Source organism: Aquila chrysaetos, chromosome 4, assembly GCF_900496995.4.
Source record: "Aquila chrysaetos chrysaetos chromosome 4, bAquChr1.4, whole genome shotgun sequence".
NCBI classification, from domain to species: domain Eukaryota; kingdom Metazoa; phylum Chordata; class Aves; order Accipitriformes; family Accipitridae; genus Aquila; species Aquila chrysaetos.
This window is the reverse complement of record NC_044007.1, coordinates 67,120,427-67,145,716: the sequence shown is the minus strand read 5'-3', so window position 1 is coordinate 67,145,716 and position 25,290 is coordinate 67,120,427. Positions and strand designations below refer to the sequence as shown.

At 40.4% G+C, this 25,290-nt stretch overlaps 2 protein-coding genes across 5 annotated transcripts in view; one reads left to right on the top strand and one right to left on the bottom strand.

Annotated features, from left to right (window-relative positions):
* Positions 1–6,862, bottom strand: part of INVS (inversin) — a 98,462-nt gene extending 91,600 nt beyond the window's left edge. Inside the window, exons 1-3 of one of the 3 annotated variants that reach the window (XM_030011593.1) lie at positions 6,737–6,862; positions 5,932–6,111; positions 918–1,087 (exon numbers count right to left, since the gene is read on the bottom strand). In XM_030011593.1, the coding sequence (XP_029867453.1) occupies positions 918–1,023 (106 nt within the window). In that variant the 5' untranslated portion in view covers positions 1,024–1,087; positions 5,932–6,111; positions 6,737–6,862. Of the gene's footprint in view, positions 1–917; positions 1,088–1,833; positions 2,508–5,931; positions 6,112–6,736 lie in introns of those variants that run through there. The other 2 variants (XM_030011594.1, XM_041122896.1) reach the window with 2 other exon arrangements.
* A 131-nt stretch (positions 6,863–6,993) lies between these two features.
* The window catches only part of ERP44 (endoplasmic reticulum protein 44), a 54,764-nt gene continuing 36,467 nt past the window's right edge, over positions 6,994–25,290 (top strand). Inside the window, exon 1 of one of the 2 annotated variants that reach the window (XM_030011602.2) lies at positions 6,994–7,174. In XM_030011602.2, the coding sequence (XP_029867462.1) occupies positions 7,109–7,174 (66 nt within the window). In that variant the 5' untranslated portion in view covers positions 6,994–7,108. Of the gene's footprint in view, positions 7,175–10,078; positions 10,127–25,290 lie in introns of those variants that run through there. The other variant, XM_030011603.1, reaches the window with a different exon arrangement.

Below are 25,290 nucleotides of genomic sequence, written 5' to 3'. Positions count from 1 at the left end.
ACAGGTCAGCAGAAGATACATAAAGAAACTTGACTGTTGGTTTAATATGATTACCATTAAATCCTTTACACCCATTAAAACTGACAGTTAATGGCAAAAATACAGATTAAGTTTCTTATTATTTCACAGTCCTTCCCCCTTACCAAGCTGCAGGAATGGGATCTTCAAAAAACACTGAGCAAATAAAGCTTCTACAGTATCAGCTGGAATTGCAGCTAATCAGAAACTCGGAAAATCAAAGTCTTTACCTATCATATCATAGCCTTCCAAATGTATGTAAGATTGGTTTTGGAACACAGAATATATACTGCTTTTGAAAACTGCTAACCTGGAATGCCATACAGGTCTTGGACATAGAGGGAAGGCAAAGTCCTGTTTTTTTTAATGGATGGGAATTTTTTTTTTTTTTTCACTTCAGCTTCAGACTCTCTCCTTACCTTCAATTTGTCTTGAGAAACATGGTTAGTGTATCAGAATCAAAGTAAAAAACAGGGCTGGCTCATTTTGTCCCCAAATACTACAGAGTGACAAGACTTCATTAACTATAATAAATGACCTGTAAGACAAGTTTATCAAATTTCCCACAAAAGCAATTCCAAAAATAAGGATTTGCAGCCAAAATATTTCAGCCCAAAGCACTTTTACAGAATTTCAAATTCCCTGAAACAGGAGTCCTGAACAACTCTTCTGGTTGTATCACTTACCAACTTTATATTTTACTTCACACAGAAGTACCAGTCAAAGGCAACAGGTAATAAAAAGTAAGGAAAATCAGTCATATTTTCAGGACTACATTTATTCTAGAAATACATATAATCAAGAAATGAAAACATATATTAAAGATCAGAGCAGTAAGTCAAAACCAAAAAGCTTCAGTTCTGAAGTAATCCAAATGCATCTACAATGAAAACATTTACCTGCTATTAGCTTTTGGAGGGTACTCTTATCTCCATTAACAGCAGCAGCATGCACTTCAGATGCTAATGAGGAACCACTGAAGAGGCAGTTTGCTGAAATATTCATACTCTTTCAAGGTATTACCATAGGTCAGATCTGCACCACCAACATTTTTTTTAGGAATTCAGTTCTAGAAAAAAAACCAATAAAATAGAATGAATTTTAGAATCAGTCATTAAAATTACTCCAACAATGCTAAAGAGAATACACTTTACTGTCGAAAACAGGAAAGAACAAACACGTTTCTTATTTAATGGATTAAATCTACCTCTAGCCAAAATTCAACCAGAAAAAGCCTACATTAAGGAGATATATACCTATATATATACACCTATATATTTATCTACAAATCCAACAGACTGTTCTTCAAAGTGTTGCTGTGCATGCTTCAATTCAGTAACCAATGAAGTTTGTTATCAAGTATCAACTTGATATAGTCTTCTGGTACTTGATATCTGGTGGTATTTTACCATGATGGTCTACGGACACATGCAGGACAAGGTTTAAGTTGAAGGAGTATCTTTTATTTGACCAAATGGCATAACTCAAACAATCAGATCAGCTTTCTAGATCGTAAGTGTTCTTCAAACCTGAACAGAAGTGGGAAAACACGTAAGAAAAGCCACAATGAATTAGACCAGAAGTCTGGCTCTAAATACTGTCTCAAACTGACCAATGGTAGATGCCAAAGAACAGAGGAAATATATATATTTATATTAAAAAATATATATATGCATTTATAAATATGAATATGAATTTCTTAATTAATTTCTCTACTATGAACGTGTCCAGTCTCCTCTTAATCTCCTTTTAAGATTATACAAATTTATAGCATCCACAACGTCCACTAGCAAGCAGTTCCAACAGTGTATGTACAAACTGCTGGCTTTCATCTGCCTTGTCCTGGCTCTTGCCATCTGAGGGCTCTTAATCCTCGTACTGGAAGGGACAGTAAATAAACAATTCTTATCCATCAGAAATTATTCTACAGACTTTTAACATATCCTCCCCAATCATATCTTCCTCTAGCTGAAAGAGTCATAGCTTACTTAGCTGTTACCCAGGCAGCACCTTTTCTGTATGCATGACCATGCTAATTGCCCTTTTTTGGACCTTTTCACAGTTCTGTTCTAACCCTTTTGAGATGGAAAGAAAACTCCACTAGTTATGGGCAAAGCACGGATTTATGCAGTGGTACAATAGCATTCTCTTCTTTCTTCTCTATTGCTTTCCTAAATCATATCTACCACTACAGTTGCCTTCCTAGCCTCTTCTGAAATGGAACTGCTACCTTTGCTGAACTACCACTGCCTCAAGATCTTCATAATGATCAGCTCAGGTCCACACACTATTTTGTGTGGACTATATATTGCTACACAGCATCTGTTGTTATTAAGATAATTGCAGATGCATACATATCAACATTGAGGGGAAATGTTATTAAAATACCAGAAAAACATTCACATTTATGTAAAATGAAGTGAAAATTTCTACAGCAGATATTAAGCATGAAGTAATAAAGGTAAAGGCCTGTACCTGAAAAAAAAAAACCCAACCCAAACCAAAAACCCCAACTTAATATTCTAATATAATTGTAAGCTCTTCTTCACAAGCTCCAGACTTCCTTGGAGAGCCGACAAGAAAATTAATACAGGAAGCTTCATGGCAAATCTGATCAGTTACTCAAAGAACATCTGCACAATCACGGTATCAGTTCATACCACATCCCTGGAATAAGCACAAACACGGAACCATGTGGTTGTGCAAACCTGCTCAACAACACATCAATATACTGCATCCACTCTACATGAGAACACACAGATATAACTCAGACATTGTCTAAAGTATACCACACAATAACTGCAGACAAAGCTTTTAATACACTAGTGTCTAAACTGCTGGCTCTCCATCTTGTCCTCAAACAGCCAAGCGCATGCTATGCCGCTTCTTACAACGGCTAACAGTATCACTGAACACTCCTTTCCTGAAGTCTGAATGGTTCAGTGTTCATGAGCCATGAAAGCGGATTCACCGTGTTCTTAGAAATATAAACTTACCTTTCAACCTCTCTCCCCTACAAAAACTAGTAATGGTGTGACAAGAAGGGCATGAGATGCTAGTTTCCTTGAGTACATATACTAGAACTTCTTGCTACTGAAACGCTTCCTTGCTTGTGTTCACGGCTCTCCCTCTGCCATCTGTCAGTCACTTCAGAACCAGGAGTAAGTATGGTATTGCCTAACTTTATCACTCCTTAAAGAATGTGTGTTATGGAAACATGCAATGGCTCGCTACACTTTATTAAAGCAAGCAATTTCCCCAAACTCAACTTTTGTTTCAGGCACCCCTATAAAATTATTTCAGAAATCACCCTAGTCACCCAACAACCAACTTGCCAACACCAAGCATGTGTGGCATTTGTACCTGTCTCAAGTGACCAGTTATTAGACCACAAGAGTCACTTGCTTCTACACCAGCACTGGTGCACTCTGTTGAGAATGCTGGTGCAGAAGCGTGAGGACGAGCTCCTCACATAACTTTATGATCTGGAGCCATTTCTGGTCATTTGAAACCTATGGAACAATGTGATCCTATCCTACTGCTCTCCTCTTCTTCTGTGAACCTCAGAATAAGATGAGAATGATGATGTTCTATATCTCTTAGAAGTCATGAATGCTTCCATCCTTAGTAAGTTTGGTGAACCTCTCTCTGTTTCAGAAAAGACATCAAACATTTTTTTTGACACACTTGTTTTACCACATAAGTAGGTGATCCTTCCCCTAATCAGAAGTGTATCATTAATGGGTTCATGGCTTTGCTGACTTCTAGGAGCAGAGAACAGAAAGGACTTCAAAGAGTCTAATGCAACAGGAGGTTAACAACATTTCCACTTTTAGAGGATATAAGACAGGCTAGCGGTGCCATAATACACCACAACAAATCACAGAAAAGCTCAACTTGACTTGGTGCTTAAGAAAGTCGAAGAAAGTGGAGATGCATACGTGACAACGCAAGGTAGAGCTTACACAAGCCCAAATACACTGTAAGACATAAAGCACAATTGTTTTAGTTTTAGCAGAACAGCCCTTCAAACATTCCCAGTGCTAGCTACAATCATTTTCTTTTAAGGAGGATAAAGAATACACACATCGTTCAAAATACTGGCACCATTCTCTGCATCCCAAGTATCCTCTGCTCCTTGAACAAAACTGCTTTTTTGACTTTTTAGGACACATAGTTGATATGTTTCATTCAAAGCTACACTATTCCTCCCAACCTAGCAGTATGGTTTATGCTTTCTGTTATCTGCTCTACATTATACTGGATAAAAGCAGATGAGGCATTTCTGCTTCAGGCAAATCTGAAGAAACCAAAAGGGACAACATGAAACTGAGTGTCAGTTACAGTGCTTCCCCCCAAATAACTATTACATTTTTCTCCTCGGTTATTTCTACAGCTATATAAATTTGCCTGCTATATGAAGGAAACGACAATACTCAACTGCAATCTGAACAAGAGGAAAGAAAGAGAATGTAAAAGGCTGCAGAGATGGATCATGGGCTACATAGTTTAACAGGCACTTGGCATACAAGACTACAGCTTATCTTTAACCCGTCTCCACCTTTTCCTCAAAAGCTTCCTCTGGGTACAGATAAATACATCAGGACTCTCTGCATTCCTAGGTGGACCTATATGCATCACTGGAATTTTACATTTGTTGGAATTTTAAGATACTAGTTTTATTCCCCAAAGTTACCACTGATGTCTTTTCCTCCATTTTCTTTACATTTTACCCTTCCACAAACAAATAAACTATAATACAAAACATCCAGAGGCAGCAGTGTAAAATTCAGCAAATACTGAAGAACTTAGTAAAGTGCCAGAAGCACCCCAATTACATGAACAATTACTTAAAACTTACTGCATACAGAAGAGAATTATTAACGAAAGATGTTCATAATTTCCAGAGGAAAACAAGAGCCACATCTGCATAAAGTGTCAGTAATCATACAGGTGAGAGAAGCAACCAATTACCTCTACAGCAATTCTCAGTACAGTATCATAACTCCATTGAAAGAGCTAATTCTGCATCCGAGAAATTCTGAAATATTAAGAGGAACTATAAAAGGAAAATATGTAACTTTCCTCAGATAAATCTGTCATGTATATGAGAAACAGATGAACTGGTATCTGGAAGACTTGTTTGATAAAGATCCTCATCAGCAGAAAATGAGGTATTTATTCACAAGGGATGAAAAACAACAATAAAAATCAAGAAATAACTACAAGGTCTGCTTATAAAAAGTGACATAATTGACACTATCTATAATAAGCATTTTTTTGCTGGAATCAGGTAAATAATTAACTTTTTCTTTTTTAAGCTAACATGCAGAAAATGATTAGCCTTGTCGAGTCACCTGAACTGAAGGGACAGTCATATGGACACCAAGAGCTCCTCAAGGTATGCAAAATTTCACACCAAACTGTGATAAGTCTACTTTGCATTACACAGATAATCAGAATCACACCATTTTTCTATTCAGCAAAACAGGAGTTTGTTAAAATTTAAACAAGATCACTCTCTCAAATTTTACCGATACAGTTTCCAAATGAAGAATGAGCTGCTATGAAAAAATATCAAAGTGTTTTTCAAATATGAATTAATTCAGAAGCTAAGACATTCATTCTACAGATTGAGGGGCACAGGTTCTTAAGGTAGACATAGCAGAACTCATAAAAGTTAAGTTCCAATTTCAGCCTATAAAAAAAAGACATGATTTGTGTGTATATATAGGTGGTTGTGGCTCATGAAACTGACAGACCAAATGATTTCTTGCAGGGTCACACATAAAGTCTGAGCCTGCCGGGCTTTCTTTGAAGCTAAATTGGGCTCGACTTGCAAAAAGCTGATGTAAAGGATTTTCTTTTAAATGGCGTTATGCCCCATTTCACTCCTTACACTTGTGTACATACTGGAAACACGAAGAACGCCAAGTGCAGCTTTCCATGATTTTTTTGAGGCAGCTCTGCAAGGTCTCAAAGCATATATATACTGTAAGGTCCAAAGTTTTACTGGAAGAGGACGAAGCGCCGCATTTTAGGTGTTGCTCCTTTTCAGTATTTAGAACTCAGGAAGTGACAAAAAGCACAAATCTGCTGAAGCGTCGAGGCATAAAAATGAACGATGACGTCCCACTTCAACCCTATTATCAAGCTGAAATTGCCCAGCCCTCCCGCGCTAGCCGCTCTGCCCCCTCACGCAGGGCTGCCTTCCCCCCCTTGCGAACAGAAAGTTGCTTCCCCCACTCTGAGGAAACGAAGACACCCCCCCCCTCCCCAAGGCGCACAGCGCCCAAACACCCCTCCATCTTCCCTACACCCAAAGCCGTTTCCTCAGCCCCGGCGGCTGAAGGGCCGAGGCGGGACCCAGCGACGCCAAACTCAAACGTGGAACAACTTTCCACGGGCGCCCGGGGGTTGCCCGTGTCTCCGGCGAGCCGCCTCACCCACCACCCGGCTCGGGTAAGGGAGCCGCCCGCGCGCTTCCCGCCACCGCTTGAGGGATGGCACGGACCCCTCACCCCCCGCCACAGACAGAGGGGCCCCCGGGACCCATACCGAGCCCCAGCGACCGGGCAAGAGCAGAAGGCGCTGCGGTACCACGGGAAACCCCACCACCACAAGCGGAAAGGGTTAACCCTGCCCCGCCCGGGCGGTGATGGCGGCCGCCTCCCTCCCTCCCTCCCCCGCGGCGCCTCAACCGCGCCCCGTAACTCACCTCGACCCCACCCGCCTCCTCATTGCGCCGCCACCAGGCCCCGCCCCTTCACCGCCCGGGCGGGGCCCGGGGTTCGGGGCCCCAGTGCGCGGGCAGAGGCCGCGGTGCGTTCTGGGATCGCTTCTGCCCTTCGCTCCCTCGGGCGGCGGCGGCGGTGGTGGAGGGAGGAGGCGGCGGCGGTGGTTTAGGAACTACGCTTCCCGGCGTGCCCCGCGCCAGCGCGGGAACCCGGAAGCGGAGCGGGGGGAGGCGGGGAGCGCGGGGGCCCGCGGTGGAACTTGCCCGGGTGTTTCCTGGCGACGGGGGAAGTGAGGCGCCGCCGCGGAGAGTGGGAGCCGCGCTTCTCCCCCCCTCCCGGGCGCCCGATCTACCATGAGACCCGCCATCTTCCCGCTCCTGCCTGACCCTGGCTGCCTCTTCCTTCTCCTCCTCCTCCTGGTGAGCGACCGGCTCCCCGCAGCCCTTCTTCCCTTCCTTTCCCCGCCGCGGGGGGAGCATCGGCCTGGCCTAGGGCGGCCTAGGGGTAGCCGGCGTCCTGCCGCTCGCCCCGCTTGTGGACGCCGGGAACGTGCCTCGGGCCGGGCGGCGGTCCCCGGTCCCGCCGCGGTGCCTCGCCTCGCACCTGCTCGGCGGGGGAGGGGAGGGAGGCGAGCGGCGGCCGCGGGAGCGGCCCCGGTTGGCGGAGGCCGGTGTTGTGGCCGAGGCCGATAGGCTGCGGACCCGGAACGGGCCGGGCCGAGGCTCGGGAGCCGGCCGCGGGGCAGGGGTAATCGGTAATCGGCGTGGCGGGCGGTGGGGGCCTCGCTGAGGCTCGGCTTGCCTCCGCGGAGAAGGCCGGCGTCGCGCCTTCCTTCTTCGGGAGCCGAAGAGGGGAAGCGGGGGGGAAGCGAGCGGCCCCTCGGGCGGTTGGCGGGAGGGAACGGCCTTAACGGTGGCTCTGCGGAGCCCGCTTGTCGGGGCCGTGTTTCGGGTGCTGCCGCCCTTAAACCGAGGGGAGCGGGGTTCCCCTGCCTGCAGCCGGTGCGGCCTTGCCGTGAGGCATGGCTTGCAGCGAAGTAACCCCGTCCGAGCTGGGAAAAGTTCCCGAGCTGTCTTGCACCGCCGTCACGTTTATCTTTAGTTGTCAGGCTACAGCGTTATTTTTTTTTTTTTTTAGGCTGGCGCTACATGCGTGACCTAAGCCACCTCTGGCTTTGCACACATACGCGCAGAGAAACTCAATCACCGATGCGTGTGTTTTGTGGAGATAACTTGTCCGTGTTACTTTTGTTTTTTTTAAACAGGCTGAGGTAGTGATTCTTACTTTCCCAGAATTGTATTGGGCCAGATTCTGGGCCTTTCATAGCGTAAGTGACTTGTAGAGCTAAAGGGGACTTGTGTGAATAAGTTTAATAGGATTTGGTCTTAGGATACTAATGTGTTTAATCAATCTACTTTAAACATTTGGGGGAGTAAAATTGGCCAGAAAATGAAGGAATAATTGGAGATAGAGGTAGACAGAGCTTTGGGGATCGAAAGGGAAGTACATAGTAATATAGCTACTAATGAATGAATTAATCAATAGAAATGTGAGGACAAATACTTATTGAACAGAACAAGTGCTTGTTATCCCTTTGAAATGTGCACTTCTACCTGGATAAGCGCTGGTTATGAACTTGCTGCAGTTTCAGGGTTAGTAAATGTATGTGATTGGTAGGGTTTGAAAAAACACATTTGAAATGTTTATGTATAGATGGCTATTTGTAGTGTGTTCGCTCACTATATGAAAGACTAAAGGGAAGAACCTAGTATTTACCAGTTGCATCTGTGCCTTAAAACAACAAGGATGTTGCTTATGCACTAGGTTGTTTTTTACCATTGTTTTAAGTACAGAGTCCAATGCGCAAAAACAAGGAGCATGTACTGTTTTAAAGTGTCATTTAAATGAGCAAGTACAAGTTTGAAAAAGTGGACACGAGTTGATGAACACATTTTTCTTTCTTCATGGTACAGTTGATCAATGCAAATCTAATATGCATCAGTTAGATCTCTGTGTGCCAACTACAAAATAGGAAATGGCTAAGATCTGAAATTTCCCCATGTTTTAGTTGCTGTTTCTTTGTGTATGGGTCACTGAAACCAATTCTAGTGTGATTAAAAAGAAATGTATTCATAAAACCTCAAAAAGAATACAGGTCAGAGTTGTTTTTTAAAAAAATAATTACATAAAATGTTATATCTGTGTAATTCTTCAGCATTACATCAGGCGTGGCCCTGTGTTGTAAGGTGCCTAGTTACATACTTGGATCACGCCAATGAATCATTCCTCGTAGTAGATTTGTTAAGAGTTTTGGAAAATTTGTCCTGAGCAGACTGGGAGTGGGAAGGGATCCTTTTACTTTACAATAGCTGAAAAACTCTTTTACAGAGTAAAAATGGTGTTTGTTTTCTCGTGGCATTCGGAGAATCTGGCAAGGTGTACCAGATTAGCTTCAAAGTTCTGGTAACTTTGGTATTTTTGTTACCAACAGCCATGAATACTTAAGACCAGCAGTGTAACCGTGATCTTGGTTGGTAAGGTTTGGGAGAGCCTTCTTCTCTGCATCCAAAGGATGTGCCATCTAGCAGAGCTTCTTTGAGCATGGCGGTTGGCATATTTTGTGGATAAGTGAGCTTGTTAGTGTTACATCAATGGTTCCTAGAACAGAATACAATGATACATAGCTGTGAAAACAGCTTACTAAGCTGGTCTTGCTTAGTGATAGTAATGAAGTTAAAAGAAATTATTTACATTTCCAGACTTCTGATAAGTATATTTCTTTTCTACATGGGGAATTAAAATGCTGCCAAAGGAAGAAAGATACAGTGTCAATATCAAAAGAAGTTCTTTTGTCTGAAGAAGTTTGACAGTAGGAGATCACTAAAATTTTAGAGGGCTTTGGGTCTCACTCTGTTCTTCTCCCTGGTCTCACTGAAGGTTGGGTGGCTAGGGTGGAGATTGCAGCGCAAAGCGTTACAGGGATACCTGCCAGTCCCAGCACAGCCCTTTTCCCTTCTAACTTTTCAACCTCATGTGCTAGCATTGTACTGGGCCACTGGGAGACGAAAAGGGCCTGGAGAGAGGACGGGGAGAAGTACAGGCTGGCGTGACCCCTGCCTCTGCAGCGCTGGAGCTGAGTGGAGGGCCGAGCAGCGCACAGCACAGGCTGTAGAGGATCGTGTACAGCTGATTGCAAGACTGGAGTAAGAGATGCATAGTAAAGTCATGTGGCCCCTTGTGCTTGTAGATTAAGATGTTTCTGCCATGTTGGTATATATTGCTTAATGCTGGGTAGGACAGATCTTTAAGATGAATCCAGGACAGTGGAATAAAAGCTGATGGGACAGTGGCTCATCACATTCTCCTCTAAGGCAAGGTGTGGTTCTTTGTCTTTGCTCTAACCAATCATTCTGTATGTTTGCGTCTACTTGCAGATGTGTATGCTTTGCCTATAAGGAAAATTCTAGAACAAGACACTCTGTTGCACATGCTTCTTATGCATATGTTTGAAAGACATGTGTCATACTACTCCGTACTCCACTGGGAGGCTCATGCACAGTGTCCCTGAGCAATAGATGTGACTAGAGGAAACCACCAACTGATAGCGAGGGAAATGAAGGGGGAAGTTCTCTGTGGGCTTTTTTTTTGTTGGTTTTTTTTTTTTTTTCCTTTCCCTCAAACAACTAAAAGGATTTCCCAATTCTTCCACTTCAATTTATTAGGTTTCAAAACACCCCTACTATACCTTTACTTTGTAGCTTGTTTGGAAAGCTCTCATGGACAAACTGAGAACACCTACTTCTTAATATATTTGGCAACGCGTTTGGAAGAGCATATTTGTCCTCGTATTCTGAGGATGTGAAAAGTTGGAGTGTTTTCTGAGTCTTAACTAGTTTTTTAATAAGTAGTAGCTTCTCTTCACTTGGGGTTATTACGGAAGCCTGGTGTATATTCCATTTATGGTTCAGTAGCCCCACCGTCTATGTATGCTCTTCCCTATAAATTGATGCAGTTTATCACTGCCAGATAATATTTAGTGTTACAGTTAGTCTTACACTATGTTTTATATTTTTAATGAAGCTTTCAAAATACTAGTTATATAGCAATGCATTTGCAGCTGTTAGTAGCAGTAATTTAGAAGAGGCAAAAAAGTCAATGAACTTTTGAATTTCCTGTGTAACTTTTAATTGGAAAAATTACTGTAGGGTAATATTTCTGTTTCTTATTTTACTGCCACTGCCTTTCATGTCTTGTTAATATGACACCAAGTACCCAAACAGTGAAAGTAAAATGAAATAAAATTATGTCTTTTAACTTAATGTTAAATACTGTAGTAAGTTGCCTGAAGAGAAGTTGAACACTCTGTACATCTTACGTATAGAGCATATTTCTACGCATTTGGCTCTTTCTGCATATGTAGTAACAAACAAATTTTGTAGTCGGGAATCCTGCTCGAAATGTAATATTCTGAATTTGAGCATTAGTCAAAGGTTGCAGTTACAGGCAAATTTAGGCCACTGAGCCTTAAACAATGAAAGGGGTTCCCTCCAAGAGTAGCCTGGGAGTTCTGAGTTGTTCATCATCTGTTATGACCTCTAAAGAGTGAAATAGTAGTTAACTGAGGAGCTTTCCCTAGGTTGGGGCGGGGGGCCAGAAATACTAGGGGACGCTTAGACTCTTGCTATGAAGAAGAATTGCATTCTTCTTGCTATGCCATGTGATGGGCAAGTTTTCTGTTTGGAGTGCTCGGGAGGGAAGAGAGGAGGAACTGAACTGATTCTTCAAACCGAAGACTCGGACAATGCTGGAAAATGTATAAATGAGTTATTGACAGTAGGATGTCACAGATCATATTGCTGGCAGCTGAAGTACTCTGTAGTGACACACTCCTTGATTTTCTTTTGATATCCTTACCATTCTCTTCTGTAGTCTGCTTTGGGTTTTTTTGGCAGGACAGCTTTCTTAAGCAAGAGACTGGTCCTCATACTGCTTTCTTGGGAAAGCACAATTACCACTGGTTATTCTTACACGTGCCCAGCAGTTATCCCCTGTGTTTTAATCAAACCTATTTCTTTTGAAAGACTTAAGGATTATATGCTGCTATTCAGGAGGACCAGTTGTTCACCTCGCAGGCTCTTTTGTAAGCCTCGCTTGTCTAGTTTCCAGATACGTTGTATACTTAAAGGGAGGGAGTTGTCTCATGTGAAAAGCAAGTATACAAATATGCTGTAAATTTTATACCAAAGCTTCCTCAAAAGCTTGTCAAGAGAGTCTGGAGATACATTCAAGTAATATGTGCTTCAAAAATGGAGTGGTTTTGGATGCAGTAGCAATACCTCTTTTTTTTTTTTTTTCCTTCTTTTTTCATTTTCCTTTTCTCCTCCCCCCCCCTTTTTTTTTTGAGAGTGAGTTCTCTAGTGATTTAGAGGAACATAGGAACATTTAGGAATGTTAGCAGAAGCAATATAGGGTGTAGATGTCAGAGCCTAAGGAATGTTTTCTTCCAAAACTCTAAACTGGAGAGAGCTCCCCTGAGAAGCAGAGGAGGGCAGGTGCATTGTAGAGAATTAGGAAAGGAAAGTGAGATCAAATTTCCATCGGAGTTCTGCCTTTGCACTTCTTTCCTCCCCCATGTGTCTTCATTCATCAGAAGCATGCTAACCATTGGTAGAAACATACGTAATTTTCTTTTTCAAAACTGTTAGTAATGTCAACTGCTCATATAATCTAATTTTTAAAAAAAGTTCATAACTGAGATTTTAAAAGTTTGATTAACTTCAATTTATTTTTTTTTTTTTTAAATTTATTGGCTCTCAGGTATTTCATCTTACATTGTTAAGGGTTATTCTGTAAAGCTATTGCTATACTCAGCACTAACTCAGAATATTTTTTTCACTGCCAGTTGAGGATGGTGTATTTCTCCAAACCAGCTGTAGGACCCTGTCCATATTAAATTATACTCTGGTGATTACAAAAAGTGACAAGGTATATTGCAAGAGAGTTCAATAATTTTTCCTTTTTTCATGTATGCTACTACTGAGAAACTGACAACCCTGATAATACACCCTTAAAGCTAAGAGCCATTCATGCCATTAAAACATGTGCAAAGTTCCAGTACTGTGCCCTCCAGATAAGCACCTGTTACTTTCAGCCTCTTCTGGGAGCGAACCAAACCTGGAAGTTCCTTCACATGCATGCACATACACCTTTAATCTGGTAGTGATCCACAAGATCTGCTCTTTGTGTAGCTGGTAGAACATAAATGTTATCTTGGCTGCAGTGGCACTAAGCAAAATGCAAAGTACAGTGGTCTGTATCTTGAACCATATAGGAATTGAAATAGTGAAAGCAGTGAGGACAGAACATCATATGTGGTTATCTAAATACAGGTGCTCTATGCATACCTTCAGCAAATAACTGGTTCCCAAGTAATTGCATATGCAGTACAATGTTTCTGGTAAACACAGCAGATCTCCTGTTCATCTGTTTTTATTGTAGTAAATGTTTTGGGTTTCTTCCCTCCCCTTGTTTCCTGATCTACATTAGTTTGGAGTACTGAGAGTCTCACTGTATTTACCCGGTAGAGTCAAGTTGTAGAGTTTTGGTTTTTGATTGCCACTGGAAGTTTGATCACTTAAATTGGGAGGGAACTCCAAAAGTCATCTGGTCTTACTTCTTGCTTAATGCAAGACTAACTTAGATGGGGTTGCTCAGGGTGTTTCCCAGTTGAGATTTGACTGTCTCCAAGGATGGAGGTTCTACAACTTCTCTGGGCACCTGTTTTAGTGTTTGATCAAAACCTTGTTGAAAGTTTTACCTGAAAAATCTACTTGGAGCTGCAGCTTGTGTCCCTTGCCTCTTGTCCTATCACTGTGCATCTTTGAGAAGAGTCTGTCTCTACCTTCTCTATAACCTCCAACTAGGTCGTTGGTAACAGCAGTAATAGCTTACTCTTCTTAAGGCTGAATAAATGCAGTTGTCTCAGCCTCTTCTTGTAGACCCTCTTCTCCAGCCACTATTCATCTTGGGAGCAATCTGCTGGATTTCACTCCCATATGTTAATGTCTGTCTTGTACAGGCAATCCCAAAGCTGGGCAGAATCCTTCAGATGTGGTCCCACAAGTGCCAAATGAAAGGGAAGAATCGCTTCCCTTGGTCTGCTGGCTACACTTTTGCTGATGCAGCCTAGTTTGCAGTTGTCTTTGCTGCAAGGGGCATGCTGCTGACAACTGTTCGACTTGTCCCCCAAGACTTTTTCTGCAAAGCTGTTTTCTATCTGGGTGGCTTCCAGCCTATACGGGGTTATTTCACCCGAGATGCAGGACTTTGCCTTTGTTGAACTTCATGAGGTTTCTATCAGGGCATTTCTCCAACCAGTTGAGGTCTCTCTGAATAGCAGATCTCCCCTCTAGCATACAAGCCACTTCCCCCACTGCAGTATCCTCAGGAAGTTTGCGGAGGGGGCACTGTTCCATCATTCTGGTCATTGGTAAAGACAAACCTTCTTACATCCAATATTGATCTGGAGAAACTCCATTAGAGACCAGTTGGACATGGTTTCTTTGGTTACAGCCCTTTGAGCCCAGCAGTCCAGCCACCATGTCACTTGCTTCATAGTTCACTTATTCAGTTCATATATCACCAATTTAGGTCTAAGGATACTTTGAGATACTATCTCAGAAGCTTGCTAAAGTCAAGGCAAACAATGACCAGTATTCTTCCCTCATTTGCAGAGCTACTCATGTCACTACAGAAAACAGTCAGGTTGATTTACTCTTTCTAAATCCATGCTGTATGGATGTGGCTTCTGGAAAGAAAATTTGCCTCCATAATGCTCCTGGGGACCCAGGAAATGCATTTTGTCTGGTTCTGTGGCTCTGTGTATGTCTAACTTGCTTAAGAGCTTTCTAACATGGTCTTCCACTCGTGGTAATGCTTCTCTTCCCTGGTACTCTACTACTAGGCTCAGACCTCATCAGTAGAAAATGAGACAAAGATGACATTGGGTAGCTAAGCCTTCTCCGTGTTGTTTGTCACTACATCCCCTGCTAGTTGAGCAGCAGGCCTACAGTGCCCTTCATCTTCCTTTTGTTGCCAGCATACCTGTAGAAATCCTCTGTGCTACCCTTAATATCCCTCTCTAGTTTCAACTCCAGCTGAGCTTGGGCTTTTCTAATTTCATCCTGCCTGCTCAAGCAATGTTTCTATACTCCTATCAGATATTTACTTTCTTACCTCTACCTTAAGTGTACTTTTTTTTTTTTTTTTTTTTAAAAAAAACTCATCCAGAAATTCTCTGTTAACCCATGTAGGTCTTCTGTCATACCTACTTTCTGCAGAGTGGAGTGGCTTGTTTTTGTGCTTTGAAGAGGTTGTCCTTGAGGATCAACAGACTCTCATGGGCCCTTTTGGCTTTCAGAGCCATGTTCTATGAGTGGACTGAATTGTTATTGAGACCTGAGTGTCTTAAGCTCTTGTCGGTTTTTTTCAGGGTTCTGCAAGGTACATTTTTCTATTAAAGAATAAGTATCGTAGTAGGTGGGAATTATTGTGACACCATCATTGGTGAGCTGTATCTGAAAGTTTCATCAGCAGTGGCGATGAAATGAAACACTGGAGATCCCAATGGCTTGTTTCCTGGAAGAAGTAGGTTACCCCATTTTATGTGCTGGAGTCTCCCACCTGCTTCACTTTGGGACCAAAAATAAGAATATGCTAACCCACAGGGAGATTTCAGGTATATGGTTTGCTGCATTCAGTTTCAAAGGAAGATAGGGCTCTATGGCATCGATTTCTTTAATCACTGAAACTTTGTATCCTAAATGGTGTTCATGAAACAGGAACCTGAGCAGAAGGCAGAGCCCTGGAAGTAGAGTGTAGTAAATGACCTGGTTCCTTGGCATACTTTTTGCAGCCAATGTCTCCTATCTTGCCTGGCATCAGTGATTCTTGCCAGGTTTCCGTGTGTGTTTCATTGAGGTGTACCCAAAAAGAAAAAAAAAAAAGTAGTCTGTAAGGATGTCAGGGTTTTTTGTCTTTATTTTTATAGATTTATGAAGAGAAGTGGGGAGAAGAAAAGCAATCTAATCTCTGTTGTAAGATAACTGGCAGTAAAGCTTACATTTCATCTCCAAGTGGATTCGTGTGGCAATTGGGCATAAACATGGAGAGAACTTGTTCATTAGGAGCTCTGCAAGGAAGTATTTTGAAAGGCAAGGAATAGGTGCCCGTTCCAATGGTCTCGAAAAAGAAAACAACAGCTGTGATAGTGTTTAGCTGTTTCCCATAGCTGTCGTGATTATGAAGTGATGATATAATTAACTTTCTCAAAAGCTTCACAAAGGGAAAGCTTTTCAATGATGTATCCACATTTGTAATACCAAGAAGAGCTTTTTGTTCCTTTAGTCACTGTCTATCACTTCTGTCTCTTATAGTTCTTGCTGGAAACACTTAGCCCCTAAATTCTTTGCCAGTCAAAAAATTATGGATTTTCATAAAAGTGTATATGAAAATCCTTTTTTTTTTTTTTTTTTTTTTTTTTCTCCTTCTTCTCCCTGTTGAGTCAATTCACTTGGGATTTTGGACAGAATGACTGAAAGACAAATTGGTTGCTTCACAAAGGTAATTAAGACAGTATGTGGTGCAGGGGGTGAACAGTTAGGGGTTCTTTCCTACTAATGATCCGTTAATTAGTGAAGGGAGCTCAGCGAGTGTATGGGCCTCTCAGGAATTACCTTTGAATGACATTTAAAACTGCTTTGGTTAAGAAGGTATCATTGCAGGGGAGAGGTGCCTTTTTTTTTTTTCTTTTTTTCTTTGTATTTTTTCTGTCAACATAGGCCAGCAGAGAATTTGCTAAACCAGTGCAAGTATGTACATATAATTAGTGTTACATAGCTATTAAAAGTTAGTTTAAAATAAGCCAATACACAGCTGTGATACCTTGCTGAGGATTTTGGTAACAATTATGGTTGCAGCAGTCCTCTATGTTGAGAACAGTAAGCTCACTACATGGAGCTGGTTAACTGCAGAGCCAGCGTGTCTGATACTTGCTACCAGTTCAAGCACTGCACCATGTGAATGTGTTAATATTATTTTTAGGACCAGTCTGGAATACTTGCTTGAATATTTTTGTGGGAGTCAGCCTGAAGCTGGCAGGGTTAGTATTCCTTGGGGGAGGTAAACCAGCAATGGGGTATCTCTGTATCATGTTATTTTGTGCGTTTCAAAGTTATCTGTGGCATGTGTCCTGTTGTCTGCATTATTTACTCTTCCGCTGTCCAGAGTTATCCAGGATAAATTGACTGCATATGTGCAGGCCCTTAGCAGCTGTTTAGGGTAGAAAGAAAATAGCTCCTATGCAGTCTGAAATTAGCCGCTCATTCTTCAAGCTACGTGCAGCTGTGGTCCCAAAGGTGAATTTTTCTCTTCAGATTCAGGCAGCATTTCTTTAATCAATGTTCTTCTGTAGACGATAGCCAATGGATTAATTGTAAAATTTATTTCTCCCCCCCCCCCCCGCCTTTAAATTGGGAGATTTTTCCAGTGCCAACATGTCAGTTAGAATGCAGCTGTGTAGTAGTATTTCTATTACTGCTTATTTGGAAAGATTTTATCCCTTATCTTCTCAGATGTCATTTTAAGATAGCAAACAATAAATACTAACCTAAAAATTGAGGCAAAGCATTTGTTAGAGACAAGCTAATAGATTGCCAGTGAGCTTTGATATACTTTGATTGCTAGTTTGCATGTGTAGAATGGAAGTTTGTGGAGCGTGCATCACAAATTTCCTTGGAATGAAGAAAAGAACATAATCAAAGTAACATAAATTTAGATGATGTTTTAAATGGATTTATTCTAAAGTTTAAAGTTCTGATGTTAAGGGAATGGCAAGCTGAGGCAACAAAACCCCATTGTATTTTAGAAAGTTTATAATTTTGAAATCTTAAGGTGTTCTTCCTCATTTTGATTCCTCAGAAAAAGAGGGAGGAGCACCAGCAACACAGGACTGAATCTCAAACGGTTTTAATGTATGGACAAACGCTTCATATGCCTCAAATGGCTGTGTCGCAAAGGACTGTAGCTGTCTTTTGATAGTTGCGCAAAACCTTAACCTCCTGCTGAAATATTAGGAGGTAATCTGAGGAAATGTGGCATCTTGATCATGCTGAAGAAAGAAAAAAAAATCTGTAGCACAAGGAGGGTCTTAGTGATATTGAAAGTATTATTGCTAAAGGCTCTAGATCTGAGGTTAATAAATGGGGGTGGTTGTGTGCATATTCATGTGTGGGTTAGTTCTGGCTGAGACTGCAGGGCATAGGATGACCATGTAATGCTAAAACTGGAAGAGGGTAAGAATTTAACTTGAACTGCTAATTGTCATCCGTACATTTGCTGCTCTGCGTTGGGAGTGTTGCTCCCTTGTTTAGTTCTAATTGTCATTGCCTTCAGTATCAAATAAGGATGAGCCATATCAAGCTGGCTGTCCTATGCTTTCAAACCTATTTTGTTATTCAGAAGTACAAATAGGCAGCAGCACTAGTATGAACAGTACAGTCAAAACCACGTTATCAGAGACTGGTTTGTCCGCTTGTCTTCCCTTACGTTGACTTCAGAGTGGCAGTTAAACCAGTATGCTTTGCTTCCCTTTGGGTGGACTGGGTGAGGAGAATGACCCTAGCTGTATTCTTCACTTAAGTATTTTGTCTAATTGTCACTTTTACTGCTTTTTTTTTTTTTTTTTTTTTTTTTAACCCCAGTGCCTCGGCTGCATAGTTTAAAGCAGTGTGGATTGTGCACCTCTGGAGTTGCAGGATTGTGTTATTTCATCTATAAATGCTGATAAGAATATGTGAAATGCAGATTTCTCTAATGCTGCATTTCCGTTATGCCACCTGACTGCAATTTTATCTAAATTGATTCTTAGGTATTTCTGTTATGGAGGGCTAGTTTATACAAGTTTATGATAGCCCTTGTATTTGTATTTGAGCAGTTGGTTTTGGTAATTCATACCTACTTTTAAAACAAGTTCTAGCCTGAAAGGTAAAACTGAACAGGCTTGTCTTTGCTTAAAGCTCCTACCTTTCTTGATAGTGCAAAGAGATAGGAAACTTGACGTTTTGGAGCAGAAGAGCGAAAATGTATTCAGTATTGCAAATAGATTATATGGTTAATAAAAAGATAAGCAGCTAAAAGTGAGTAGGTGTTAAAGTTGAGCATTTTGGTTGAAATGAGTTGATTTTTGTCTTGTTGAACAATAATCTCAATATGTATTAAAATCTACCAAAATAGAAATTGTGTGTTGTTATTAAAGCAGTAGAATGTGTGAAGGCACACGTGCGTGGAAAATTCAGTTATCCACTTCTACGTTCAGTCCTTCAGATTATTCTAAAGTAGCAAATGTTCACTTGACATGGGAAATAACTGTTTCTCGTGAAAACACTATATCTACTTTCAGTTTCTTCCTGTAAGATTATGCTTTAAAGGAGAGATTCTGAATTCTGCGGCCACTCCTTCCACAGAATACCATAAAAGTTTCGGTTTCATTTTAATGTCCATTTTCATCGCTAGTCCAAGAATGAACAAAACATACGTGTATATATATGTGTGTGTGTGTTATTAAAAAAAAAAAATAATTTCTCATTTCTTGTTCTGCCATGGCCCAGTGTGTAAAGACAAGAATAAATGGCACAGGAAGGCTGTAGAAGATCATAATCACAGCATAGTATGTTGCTTTCTATAATGATCCATGTGGCTCTCAAAACACAGTTCCTAATAAGTCTTCTATTTAGACTCAACTATTTGTTTGAAATGACTCACAATTTCTTCTCTATTGCTACGCATCAAAATAATTTCCAAAGTATTTTAAGTGCAAAAATGGCTTTGACTTTTCTCAATACTTTTCTCTCTGTGTTTTAAGATATGATTTGCATTTCAAGGTTACATATGTGATCTCTGACGTGAGGAATGGAGTTACAAGTACACAATCTCCAAGGTTTAAACTCTCTACAGTGAACGTTTTTGGTAATGGGTTTTATGTGTAATAGCAGTGGCTGAAATAGAGAACAGGCCTTTTTCCTTGGCTTAGTGAAAAGGGGCAGCAAACTGTTCTGCTCTGCTAGCCTTATCAAAGTTTTGACAAGCCAAGACCAAGCTACCCTTTATTTCGTATTGATGGATCACAGCTTTAACAAGTTCAGAAACTTCAGGGTGCTGGCTTTCATATAGAGCAACAGCTGCTTAACTTGCGGTAATCATTTTGGAAATTGTATTTGTATTTTATGTGCTTTATTCCTTCTTGAAAGTGAATCCTTGTGTTGTTGCCAGATAATCAGAGCAGTTGGTAGATATGTAAAAGAAAGAATGAATTATCAGAACATGAGGTTGTGTTTTCTTCCTAAAAAGCTGCACAAATTATACCTTTTTTCCAGGGGAATTCTAGCTTCCTGTGTAAGAGAAGAAGGTTGGTAAATAAAATACCTAAAGATTCAGAGTTTCCAGTAGTTTCCTGGGAAGCTGAATTCATGGCTTTAAAGCTGTGAAACAGGCTTTAAGGTAGGTTCATATTTCTGAGGACATGGAGCACTCTAAACATTATTCATTAAGTAATACAGTTGTTCAGACACCTGTTTACATCTTTTGAAGGGATATGTACTCTGTTGCCTCTAAGTGGATGTTTAAGACAAGGAAACCAGTGCCTTATGGCCCTGACTGGAGATTGCCCTTTTCCCTTCAGGCCAAGGGAAATAACTGCAAATTAGAAATAGTTCAACTGAAAATAAATTACAGGTCTTATCTCTGTGACTTTTTTTTAGACATGCCTCATGTCATTTTTTGAGCCCCGAGTTAAACGTTTCTATAAAAGACAATGATACATAGGTTTGTGCTGAGCTTTAAGATTGTGTTTGTGTGCATGATTCTGCTACTAACAGCTTTATGGAAAAAATGCAATGCATTGAACTGCACGTTGTCATAATGAGGTTTAATTTTCATCTCTGCAATGGACTTTTTGAATTAACATCTTGTGTCTTATAACAGTTCATAACTGTTGAGAGGTTAACTTGCCCATTTTTCTGGGAACCTTCAGTGCTGTGGTAACAGGCCATTGAGATATCTCTGTGGCTATGAGTCGTTCCCAGTCACACAGGACAATCCTACAACTCCTTTGTGTGTTAAGTTCAATTGTAGGAACCATTAGCTGTGAGGTTTTTTTCCTGATTTGGAGTGTCAAATCAATATAATTTGGAATTTCAAAGATACCGTTATAAATTGTGAAAATTGTTTTTGTTGTTTCCAGCATTTTCATCGGCAAGAAGTTCTTCAGTATTAATAATACATGTGCCTACACCAAGTATTCCTGTCAGACACTTAAAATGGGAGTAGATGACAAGATATGTGGAGGAAAAAAATTGTGCTACCTCTTTTTGACATGGTGGTCTCTCTACCTAGCTGTGTGCAGTTATAGCACTGTTTGGCTAAATAATTATAAAATTGGACTGTCTATCAAGGCTAAAGAAATAAGTTTACTTTTGTAATATATGTATTATCCATATTTCAGTTTAGTTAGATTTTTGTCTCTGTTCTTGTGGAAGTTAGTAGCTGCAATCCTTAAATCTATTTTCAGTAGCTTCCTTTAAGTGTTTTAAATTTCCCTGATGAAATTCAAGATAATGGCTCTTGAGAGGAAAATAATAGGAAAAGGATTTTTTGGTCCCAGTTTAAAAATTGCTCTGAAAACTTAAATATAGCTCAGAAGTGATCATTATTTAGTGTTTTGAACTAATATAGTTTTGTCTCATAGTCTTATAATGAAAGTAGTTTACATTACTAATAAAAATCCTGCTTAATCAACAGGGATGGCAGCAGTTAGTCTAAATTATGAAAATGTTCAGGCACGGTCTGGAATCAAGTGGTGACAATTAAGAGTTGAACTGCTCTCACTGAGAGGGTGAATAATGTCCTCTTTTTATTTTTCCCCACCATTCTCTATTTACTGTTATCTCTCTCTGCTCTGAACTTTGTGGTTCATTATAGGGCTTCTGGGAACGCCGCCAGCGAGATGCTCCTGATTGATGGTTCTGAAGCCAAACTTCAGGGGCTCTTACAATGTCTGTCAGCTTCGGCGTTGCTGTCTCCCGGGATTGCTTTCAATTTGTATCATCCTACAGCAGGCTGTAAACCCGTCTGCTTCCTGTTGTCCAGGAGTTTAATGCAGACCTCAGAGCAGCAGCAGATTAGCGGCATGCATAAAGAAAAAGCTACTTGGGGACTGAAAGTCAGCCGCAGAGTCCTGTGGGGCTAGGACTTCAGGTAGTAACTTCGACATGTCAATCTGGATTAGATGCAGGCTAGAGCTGGTTGCCAAACATAAAATGATTTTGTGGTAGAGGAGAAAGATGGTTTAGTCGTGTGCCTTTAGGATTTCCCAGCAGGTGGAAAAGGTAAATGGAAAGTTTAGCAAGTGAAAATGAAGGCTGTTCTTGTTGACTGCCTTGCAGGTGTAGTACTAATTAGAAATCATAATGCTCCAAGAATAGATTTTCTGTATGCTTCAGATAGTTTGCTCTGGAAATGAGGACCTCTGATTCATTATGTGAATTAAAAAATAAAGGCATGAAGAACACATAAATGCAACAAACCTGGGTTTTTTTTCCTTCTCCTGTAGTTTTAAGACTGTGCACAGTTATTATTAAACTCTTTTGCAAGAAAGTTATGTGTAAAGTATGATAAACTTGGAAAAGAAATGCCACTAAACCTATAGGCGTGTCTCTTCTGTCCAGTTCACAATTAAAGAACTAACAGTGCGAACTGGTAAGAGTAAAATGTTGATAAAAGGTTGACCTAAATCTCCTGAATAACCGGTGGGCTTCATTAATTGGATGTGTGGAATGGCAATTGAACAGCACCACTGTCAGCAGAAGATGCTGGGTGTGCTTTTATTTCCCCTTTGGAAAAGGGATATGAAGCCTGGCAGAGGTCTGCCATTGGGGGTGAGTGGAATGGGTTTTGTCCAGGCGTTTTGTTTTGTGTAAGGCTGCTTGTGTAGCCTTGCGCCGCATGTCAGAGGAGGGTAATGTTGTCTTTCGGGCAGTGCTTTGAGGTCTTTCAGTAGAAAAAAACCAGAATAAATGCCAGCTAATTTGTAGTTACTCCTCAGAAGCAACTAGTACTGGCTCCTGGCAGAAGTGGCTAAGTCATTTGCTAACATGAAGTGAGGATCGAAACTGGATCAGAAATACTAAGATTTCTGTACTAATTAAAGTATCCAGTAAAAATACAAGCAGTGTTATCTTCAGAAACTTCCAGGAACCTGAGCTGATATATTCCTGCTTTATTTGACAGTGTTTCTGAGGACCAGAAGAGTAAAAATACATGTGCCATCTCCTCTTCCCTCCCCCCATATGAGTTAAATTTTATCTATGTGAATACATTGTTCAATTCCTGACTTTTTCCCCTCAACAATGTGTTCTGTAAGCGTATAAAGCTTTCTGCATTAGTTTTAGTCTATAGTTTGTGTTGTCATTTTTCTATAGTGTTAAGTGATTTTGAGTAGATTATAAACATGCTTATCTAACTTGTGCAGCTTCACACTCAAGTATTTAGTATTTTAATATTCTACTATATTTTTTTAAAATCTTTTTCTTTCATAACTACTTAGTTTTACCTTCAGATTTTAGTAGTTTAAGCATTTAAAAAATACAAATATAAAAAATAGCTAATTTTATCCAATATAAAGGCAGCAACCTGAGTTCTTTTCAGGTGTACTTACATAGCCAGTTTTCCTTTTGAATTATTTTTGCAAGATGCTTTCTTCATTGAGTTTGCAGCTATCTTGTAAGGTCAGTTGGAAATTTTTTTTTTTTTTTCCCCCCTCAGTTACAAATATGAACAGTCACCCATGTGTCCTTCTGATGTAGGTCAGTGGAATGCAAAGTTTGCATTTAAAAGTAAAAAAACTCTGAAGAATTTTTTTTAGCCAGTACGTTTTTAAGAACATATGTTCAATGCCTGTTTTATAAAGTGCGTAGCTGACATTCAGAAATTATTTCCTCAAAAATGTCTTGTTTTCCACCAGTGGGTATCAAGCACAGGCCTCATCAAAGGTCAGAAAATATTCTCAAAACAGTGTAGCTTCTTAGCAATTTAAATAAGAATTTGTATTCCTTCGTGTTAAATATTAATACTAGTAATATCATAAACCCTCTTGCATCTCACGGGACAGAAAGATTACTGGGTCAAAAGGATGTGTTTTCTTCCTTCCAGGCAGTATACCTTTATGAAAGCTTCAGCTGAAGTGAGTCTTTTGCATATTTATTGACATTTCTTCAAGGAATGCTTTTTTTCCCCCTGAGTCTATCTACTTATTATGAAGGTTTTGGCACCCACAATTATTTAGTCAGTATAAAATATTTAAGAATGTGATTATGAGTATATTTTGTCAAAATAGAAATTATCATACTTCTAGTGGAAAAAATATTTCAGTTATCTAAGGTTTTTTGCAACTTTTGGGTGAAGACGTTTGTTGTCTCAGTATTTTTCCACTACCCTTTAATATAAATGGGCAATAGGATATACAGCTTAATTTGATTTTCACCTTCAATATATGAAGATGTTTGGGGTCTTTGTTTTAGTACATGCAGCTTGCACCACATTTTTCCACAAAAAGAGTTAAGAAAGCAATCAAAAATTTTATTCATGCTATAAAGAAGTATTAGTTTTAATTTGCTTTTTCTGCACATAGCACACTCCAGTAGGGGATTTTGTTGGTTAGTAAGCCCTGTGCTTTGATTTTGCAGTTAAATATTTTCATTGCAAGTTAAGGTGTATTGTAGCAATCTACAAATGCAACTACAGTTCCCAATCTATTTAAGTGTATATGCTGAATAACAATAGCCTATTTCCTGATTGCAAATAATATGCTTATCTATGTTATGTTTAATTTATGTGTAATTTATCCTATTAGGTAAGATTTGTGTTTCTGCTGTAAAATTGTATTAGAAAAAGCCATGTGGGTTTAACAAATTGATATCTTACCTGTTCGGTATGTTTAGACAATACAAGCTGCTGGGTTCCTGTGAAAATAGTTTCACCAAGACCTACTGCGGAAATTCTTTCCGAGTATGAATGCCGATGCAGAGCTGTGTGCAGCAGCTAAGAAGTTCCTGCTTTCTAGAGGCTTATGTGGATTTTCTGTGTAAACAAGCATTGTCCAAGATCATAAGCAGGATAAGTAACTCTGTGGTTTTCAAGGGTACAATCAGAGGTTCTTGAGTCCTTGCAGGACAGCTGAAGCCTTGGAACTTAGATGAGTTTGCAAAGTCACCTGTGGTAGGATCGGATGATGGCCAACAAAATTAATGTTGAGTTATACCGTCCTTTATTGCCTAGAGCAATATTCCAACTGTTATTGTTAATCATAGCTACTGCTTCAGTTGTACACAAGTTGCATCTAACCTAACACTTGCAACAAAACAGCTTGGGCGTACAAACAAAAACTATGCCCGCTCACTCACACAGTTAACTGACCCATTACTAC